The sequence below is a fragment of the Bison bison genome, unplaced genomic scaffold, assembly GCF_000754665.1.
Source record: "Bison bison bison isolate TAMUID 2011002044 unplaced genomic scaffold, Bison_UMD1.0 scf7180017864492, whole genome shotgun sequence".
Lineage (NCBI taxonomy): Eukaryota > Metazoa > Chordata > Mammalia > Artiodactyla > Bovidae > Bison > Bison bison.
This window is the reverse complement of record NW_011495051.1, coordinates 9,980,912-9,989,517: the sequence shown is the minus strand read 5'-3', so window position 1 is coordinate 9,989,517 and position 8,606 is coordinate 9,980,912. Positions and strand designations below refer to the sequence as shown.

General features: G+C 50.2%; 1 protein-coding gene across 1 annotated transcript in view; it reads right to left on the bottom strand.

The window, feature by feature from the left end:
• Positions 1–300: 300 nt before the first annotated feature.
• Positions 301–8,606, bottom strand: part of OXTR (oxytocin receptor) — a 9,784-nt gene continuing 1,478 nt past the window's right edge. Inside the window, exon 2 of the mRNA XM_010828413.1 lies at positions 301–1,504. Within this exon, the coding sequence (XP_010826715.1) occupies positions 1,257–1,504 (248 nt within the window). The 3' untranslated portion in view covers positions 301–1,256. The remainder of the gene's footprint in view (positions 1,505–8,606) is intronic.

Below are 8,606 nucleotides of genomic sequence, written 5' to 3'. Positions count from 1 at the left end.
CATCCCATTCACTTAAGCCTTCAACGTCTTTCAAATATACTTTGTAGTTTTCAGGATATGTCTTGCACTTCTTTCATTAAATTTATTCCTATTCCCTCTGATACTATTATAAACAGAATTATTTCTGAATTTTATTTTCACATTGTTCATTGCCAGGGTAAAGAGGAACAACTGATTTTTATATTGACTTTGTATTCCACAACCCTGATTCACGCATTAGTTCTACTGGGTTTGTGTATGTGCATGTGTGCATGAATTCCTTAGAATTTTCTATATACAAACTGCATCATCTGTAAGGAATTTTACTTCTTTTACACATTTGGATGTCTTTTATTTCCTTTTTCTTTCCCAAATGCTTCTTAAGTATTAGCATACCAAACACTTTTAACCCAAGTTTTACTTGGCTGCCTGTGCCAGACAGTCTCCGAAGAGAATCCCCTGTTCTGGGGCCACCTTCAGACAAGTTGGTGCTCAAGGATGCTAGCACCAGTCCACTCAAAGGCAAAAGCGCTTTGAGGCCAGGAGGCTATTAGTACCACCACCAGCAAGGTCCTAGTCCTCACCCCAAGCTCAGAACACTAGGCTTCTGTACCCAATGGTCACCAATCTTATACTTACTACCTCTCTCAAGATCCCAGAATACAGTAAGTCCTCTACACATGAACCTTCTAGTTGCAAACTTTCAAAGAGGCATGGCAGCCCCTGTATTCCAGGTGTACTTTTCAAGGTACTCTACTATAAAACTGAGAATGCTTTACTTTCTGCGTTTATGTGTGTATTACTTGTGTGAAAAGTATTACAAACCTATTACAGTGCAGTAATATACTAGTTCAGTACAGTACTCTATACAGCACTATACTATATAGTAAACTAGTACAGTACCATATAGCTGACTGTGTTAGCTGGGTACCCAGGCTAACTTTGTTGGACTTACTAACAAACTGGACTTACAAACGTGCTTTCAGAACAGAACCCATTCTTATGTAGGGGACTTACTGTTAAAGGAAGGCAGCAGTGGGGTCAGGGCAGGAGAAGTACCCGTGGGAGCCCACGGAAGATCCGGGGCTTGGTTTGATGGTGGAGTCACCCTACCATCTTTCCCCATGGGGGTTGCTTCCCCACCCAACTCCAGCTGCCCAAGGTGCAGAGGGGTACAAACTGAAAGGTACCTTATACACACATATACACAGCCACCAAGAACCAGAGTGTCACTGTCGCACAATCGAAGCCAAGGAGGGTAGTCCTGGCCCTATCAGTCACAGCGTGGATGGCTGCGAGCATCTTCTCTGGCTGGAGCTGTACTGGCTCAGGACAAAGGTGGACGAGTTGCTCTTTTTGCTGACGCTTGTCTCCCCAGGCCGGCTGCCTTTCAGGCGGCGGAATGAGCAGCAGAGGAAGCGCTGCACAAGTTCTTGGAAGAGGTGGCCCGTGAAGAGCATGTAGATCCAGGGGTTGCAGCAGCTGTTGAGGCTGGCCAGGAGCATGGCGATGATGAAAGGTGAGGCTGGAGGCGGAGGGGGAAGAAAGGAGAACACGGCATCACTCTCGTGGCATGAAGCCTCACTTCCTGAGAAGAGGGACCAGGTGCTGTGTCACAAGGCGGAGGACGGCAGAGACCAAGCCTGCCTTCCTCCCACATCAGTGCTCTGAGCACATGCACAGCCCAGCCCTGGAACGTTCCTTGTCCTTTCTCCCATCTGAAGCTTCCCTACCACATGCTTCCATCTGCATGGCCACCTGTTCATTCCTTACTGACCTCGCAAGTCAACTGCCTCCCACTCAAGAGTATCCAAGCACACAGAGGTAGAAGCTACCAGACCTAGCATGTAGCCCTGCCAGCCATAAATACTTTAACTCCCCAAGAAACTGCTGTTTTCTCATCTCTGAATGATGATAATGAGAGTCCCCAAATCTCACAGGAGCACAGCAAGGGCAGAAGAGCACCTAATACTACAGATGGCCGATGCACGGCAGCTGCGATCGTGACCACGTGCCAGGGGGCCGTCTGGGCTCGTCTAAGTCCATGCTGTTCTGAATGAGTGACCCAGCAGGGGAGGAGAAGGCTCCAGACTTATTCCAGCTGACTTACGAAGATGCTTTTAGCCCAGGAATATCTGATCTTGCATGCAGATCTCAGAGGTAAGGTCTTCTGCTTTGCTCACACACAGCCAGGACACTGCAGCTGGAAAGAGTGCTGTAAAATCACCCCCTCCACTTTCTGCTCACCTGCATTCTACCTTCAAGTCCCAGGGCCACTCCACTCTCCTGGCGGTGGTCTTCTACACTGAAATCCTCACTGTGTCAACCATCTCCTTTCAAAACATAGCCACCCAGTGGGTTGCTGCAATCGGCCACTGACTGAAAAGGTGACTGAGAGAGGCGCTGCCCCACTGGAGTCCAGCAGGCTGGCAGCGGATGCTGTAGTGGCCACTCGGGGTCCCGTGTTAGGACCGGGCACTCAGCCCAGAGCTGCCAGAGAATAGCAAGCAAGCACACAGCGGAGTTTCTCTGGGGGCACTGCCTTCAGCCAGGGGGTAACACCCTGTACCAGGCAGCCCATATCCAGTGCCTGCTTCAAGGCAGGGCCCCCAGGCTGGCTCCTGTGTCTGCATCCCAGCTGCTCTGAAGGGTCAGCCCAGCTCCCAAGTTCCTGTGACTCTGGCCTCAGTTATGCTAGAGCAGAGTGATGGGGAAGTCAGTTTGGACAAAAGGAGGGTGTGGAAATCAGAATCTAGAGATTCATCCAAGAGAGTGGTCAGCAGCCAGCATCTCCTTGGGGGTCAGGCCCATGGGGAGCCCCTTACAGAGGACCCAGATGCAAACCCAAGGGGTGTGAACCCCCTTCCTACCTATTCATTCTCTGAGCCACATCTATTGTCTGAACCTTAACAGCCTTATCTTGAAATGGAGGTGACACCCACTAGGACTTTGAGAAAATTGGGGGAAAAAAAAATTGTGTGAAAGGGCATTGTGAATGGCAACGTGTTTATTCAAGTTATTATATTATTATTTACAGATATGAAATGTGATCAACTGCAGATTTTTTTTATCACTCTTGAGTTCAATTTAAGAAACTATTCTTTGCCCTTTTTTCCATGACTTAAAAAAAAAAAAAACTCAAAACCCAGAGCCCTGAGATTGGATTACATGACCCCAAAGGAACTCCAGATGGTCTGCTGTGGAAAACTTTACTCTGCCATAAGAAACCCAGCAGGGAAGGGGGCTGCAGTCATGGGTGAGAAAGGGATTTCAGGGTCTCCACCAGGCGAGCTGGCTCTCATCCATGTCTTCTATCCCCCTCAGCAAAAGGAACACCTGTCCGTCAAGGTCCAAGCCCTGAGGGCTTGCAAACCACTCTCTTTGGTCCTGGAGAGAAGAGGGGCTGAGTGGGAGGCATGAACCAGGGATCGGGCCTCACACCTGCCTGGCCTGAGCTCAGGGCATTTCTCAGGAAAGGGAGGGAGGGGTGGAGGAAGAGATCAGATGCCCATGCATCCTCCCCTGCTGTGTCTACTCAGTGCCAGCCACCCAAGCAACCCTGGGGACCTGCCCTCAAGGGATTTACAAATCCAGGTGAGAAGGAGAGAAGCTAGACAGGCCTTCTAGTCAGTGGGGAGTGGCAGCATTGGCAGACAGGCGATGAGCGCAAGGCAGGGCACTCGGGGTAATCTTCAAGTGGGGGCTCCTACATGCCAAGCAGAGAACTGAGCAGAAAGAGCCATGTGCCAACTGCAAACATTCCCTGCTGGGCATTTACCGCCCCCAGGAGACAGACACCATGCTGAACTTCCACCCAGAACCATGACTCATGAGGAGGTGGGTGGCCGAGGGCCATGCAAGGACAGGGTGTCCCAGTGGTCCACCCACCCACCAGCCTGGCTTTACTCAAGCCGCATGAAGTCCCCTATGCGGATTTCCCGGTACTGCCCCCGCCTGTCACCATCACTGTCACCCTGGGCCCAAATTAGCCCGGAACAGCTGACGGGCAGCTGGCCATGGCCTCTCCTCTCCGGCTGCGCTGTTCCTGAGGCAACGAACACATGTCACTTACAACTCAAAGACCTATGGCTCAGTTGAATCTGATCAAGCTCATCAACCTTCCTAAGAGGCTCTCACTCCAGAAACCACTCATCAGTTCAAGGCCTCCCCTCCCCACCCTTCCCCAACCCATGGCTCCCAAACCAGGCACCTCTCATAAGGACTAAATCCCTTATCCCTACAGGAGCTATAGGAGAATTTGGGAGTTGTGGTGTACAGAGGCTTTTTTAAAAATGATTTCTGGATGTACATGTACAGAAAGATTGAATATGAGTATGTTTTCCAAGGCTCTTTGAAAAGAGCACCATTTTACAATATTGGAATTGTAAAAGTCACAGGTGTGTGATCTTACCATGCATAAGGTCAGGAAAAAGAGCTAAACTTGTGGGCTACACAGCTTTAAATAGTCTTCCGTGATGCCATTGCTCAAATCTGGGGACATGTGGGGCCTACCAGGAAGGACCTGAGAAATAACCATGTTCTAGAAGCAGAAGAGGTGAGGTTTCCTGCAAACGGAGAGCCTTTCCTTACCCTTTAGAGAATGACAGGACCCTGCCACCAACTTGGGCCACTCATGCAAAGGCAAGCCACACATTTTGGGAACAGAGATAACACATTAAAGCTTTTTAAAGCCTCATTACTTAATGTCCAGTCAAGGGCCCTGCACAGGCATCACCTAGGAGCTTGTTAAAAATGCAGTCTCACAGGCCCCACCCAGATGTGCTGAATCACAATCTGCACTTTAACAAGTTCTCCCACATGATTCTGTGTACAAAATGAAGTCTGAGAAGTATTCCAATGATCTCATCAGGCAATATGTGTATGTTTCTTTGCATAACCAGCTCCTACTCATCCTTCAAAACCCTTTTCAAATGTTGATTCCTCTCTGATCCTGATTTTTTTCCAGGGAGCTAGAATCAATGAATCCTGGGGGCACTCACGGTACTTCTGACAAGTGAATACAACTCTTACAGCATCGTCCCTTCATATTGTAACTATTTCTGCTTATAATCTGTGGTTGAGGACTTTGTGACATCTGTGGCTCTGTCCTTGGCCACTAGCAGAGGCTGGAAAATGGGAAATGTCCAATAAGGGACTAAGTTGAAGTGAAGCATGAAATTAGCAGACAGGAGGTCCTGATAAACCAGTCACCACCACCAGTATGTTGGAAAAGCAAAAAGACAATTTCTCAGCTTGATGATGGGAGATGGGCCCCTAACAAGATAACTGAATGCAAATTCAATTCCCCCTGGAAAAAGTGAGTTCGCACGCAAATATTAAGGTCAGGTGGGGATAAAGAGAAAGAAATAGAATGAATAAGTGTGACCATTACAGTGTGAGGCGTGGACTGTGGAGGGCAGAGGCCCCTGGTACTGAAGCATCTGGAAAGGGGGGGAGGTACCAGTGTTCCAGCAGAGCACGGAGGGAGGTGCCCTCCGTGGCACCTGAGGCTGCCCCTCAGTGGCCTGGAATCAGAATCACAGGAAGACCACCTGGTTACACCGCTCTGCCACCCACTCATCCGAAACGGTCCCCTTGGGCTTCCAAAACTCAGAGCTAAAATCTCCCCACCTTGCATCATACTGCTTCCTCTGGGGAAACCTTAATTTCCCTTGACCTCTTAACACTCTTGTTCCCAGCATTACTGGACTTGCCACCACTCGATGAAAATTGTAGTCCCTCTGTGAAAATGTATTCCTGAGCTCAACAATCCACACTCCCTCAGCTGTATGGACGGATTCCATGACCTGACACGTCTTGAGATCTTCCTCTTTGTAAAGCACTGGCAGCGCACTTACTGCATGCCAGGCTGTATGCCACCAGCACCTTCTACCCTCCCCTCCCCACAACCTAAAGCCTAATCTTAACCCCAGCAAACAGCCCCAGGCAGGTTTAGTCAACCATCCAGGGTGACTGCTGCTCATTTTACAGATGGGGAAACACTTACAACCAGGCCTCCTATGGATTTCAACCTTTCCCCTGGCAAAACACCCTGGCAGATTTTTGATTACCCCAAGTGGTGGGGGGCGCACTTCCTCACTGAGTAGCCAATTCTATGGCCAGAGGTCTGCATAGAGTCTTATTTATCTTCAGTTCAACTCTACACACTCATCCCTGCCCCATCTTATGCACCTTCCTCCTCCCATAACCCACATGTTTGTTCAACTAGCACTGGTTGCACTCCAGGGGATGGCCAGCCTTGTGCTAGGCAATGGGCACACGTCAGAGAACAGGACAGGTGGCATCCCCCCTGTGACAAGGTTCACAGTCCACCTCTCTGGCTTTTAACAAGCTTCTCCACACACCAACCCTCCTGGACACACTACATACTGTCCAGCAGACTCTGCCAACACCCCACCCCCTCCTATTTCCTCTGACGAATAAATGTCTATTTCCTCTGACTGCCGAGATTCTCAAAGCCAATCCCAAGAATGAAAACAAAACTTTAAACAACCAGAATGGGGGAAAGGCGGAATGACATTGATCGTGTGGTCCCCAGGTGCTATGGGTCACACCATGTCATCCTCATTATGACAGAGGAGGAAGCTGAGGCTCAGAAAGGGGAAATCATCAGCTCAAGGACACAAGAGAAAGTGGAAGGGTGGGCTCCAAACACAGGCCAACACGGGCTCCAACACCTGCTGTTAGCCTGCACCGAGACCTGGGGACCTACAGGCCTGCCTGCTGTCTTGACCAACTGGATACATCCATCTGTCTTCATCTCCCCCCAGAGAAGCAGCTCAGGGTCAGAGTCCCTGTTACCAGCAGCCAAGCAAGTTCCACAGAGTTCAAGGGGAAAGGTTGTTGCCAAATCTTTTGGCTGCGCAATTTGATCTTGACGGTTCCATCCGGGGCTTGTCCAAACCTGCTAGGGCTGTCTGGTCCAAGCCCTCCTTCTGCAGACTTACTAGACTCACCAAAGCAGGGTCCCAATAGCATGTGGCTACTGGGGCGGGGACGCTCATTAAATTATCACAACCCTCCTCTTGCTTTTTTCTCCTCTATTTTCTGCTCTGAACAATGAAAATACTGAAATCGAGAGTTTTCCTCTTTGCTTTGGCTCTTATGAAAAGGAAGCCTTTTGCACAGCCCCCTCCCCCCAACACACAAAGAAGCTTTATTATTGCTATTATTATACTTTTATCCTTTTCCCCCCTTTCTTCCCATTTTCCCCTATCTATTTTATCATGCCTGGGACCTGAATCTTTGAGCCCCCTCCCCAAGTTATTTTTGGAACAAGGCGAGCTCTAAACCAATAAAGGCAGAGCTTGGTGTGAGTGAAGGTGTAGGCGGGGAGAGATGGAAAAGGAGCAGCTGGGTTTACAGGGACCGGCAGGGGGAGCGAGACCTAAGGAAAGAGTTCTGTGGGGGCCACAAGGCCAGCTGACAAGCCACATGTGATTTCTCCAGCTGCTCAGTTAGTCCCTGATCTGTGAGCAAAGCAAAGTTAGAGAGCTGAATGATGATTTCAGCTTCCACGGGTTGGCTGCCGTGTTGGAGACTGGTGGAAGTAGTACTGATTCTATCCAGAAATGGGATGTTTGCTTTCTCACGGACAGAACAGCTGAAAGAAAGCCTCCCAGTCTTTCCTTACAAGCAATTGAGCCGCCGGCATTCCAGTGCATTGAGATTACCTTGCAACCAAAAGGTGTTAAGTCGTTCACCACCACAGATCACCCCTCCTGCTGTTTGCAAATGAGCTACCGGAACTGTCTGTGATGAAGGCTGAAGGCGCAAAGCCTCGGCCAGAAGCCAGCGCCCCAGAAGCTCTGCTCCCCTGGATCCCTCCTCATAGCATCCCACCCTACCTTCGCCTCCCGGTTTCACCAGCCACCCTCAGTTCTGACACTGTCTGTCCTCCACTGGAGAGCGCGCGTTTCCCGCCTACCAAAATCAACCGGGCTCCAGAGACAAACGGGGAAGTTTGCGTTCCGTTCGCTCCCTTCCCTGCTTGCCCCCACCCCTCAGCAGAAGCACTGTCTGGGCTCCTGGGTACTGACAGCGCCGCCGCCGCAATACTCACCTCTCCACCTCGCGTCTGGAGAGAGGGCGAGGGGCACAACTCGCCTCCTCCACTCGGCAAGGGATTCCCGGTCTCCGCCCACTGACAGCGCCCTGCCCCACACCTTCTCAGGCTCGGTTGGAAGAATCCAAGCACCCATCTCCCGCTGCTCTGATTCAAACCAGGTCTCCCGGGTTCACGGTGACTTGAACTTAAAGTGGAAGTTCAAGGGAAGTGAACTTAACGTGGCAGGAGATGGGGCCTGGGTCGGAAAGTCACCTCCCCGCATTGCTCACCAGGTGGAAAAGGCAAGTCATTGGAAGCTCAATTTTCGGGTCCGTAACAGTGAATCAAATACCCCATGTGGCCTAAAGACTGTGGTAGGGATTTTACGTGCATTTTCACATTTCATTCCCCTACTGTTGAAGAGGAGGCTTCCCTGATGGCTCAGTGATAAAGAATCCACCTGCTAATACAGAAGACTCCGGTTGGATCCCTGAGTTGGGAAGATCCCCTAGAAAAGGAAATGGCAACCCACTCCAGTATTCTTACCTGGGAAATCGCA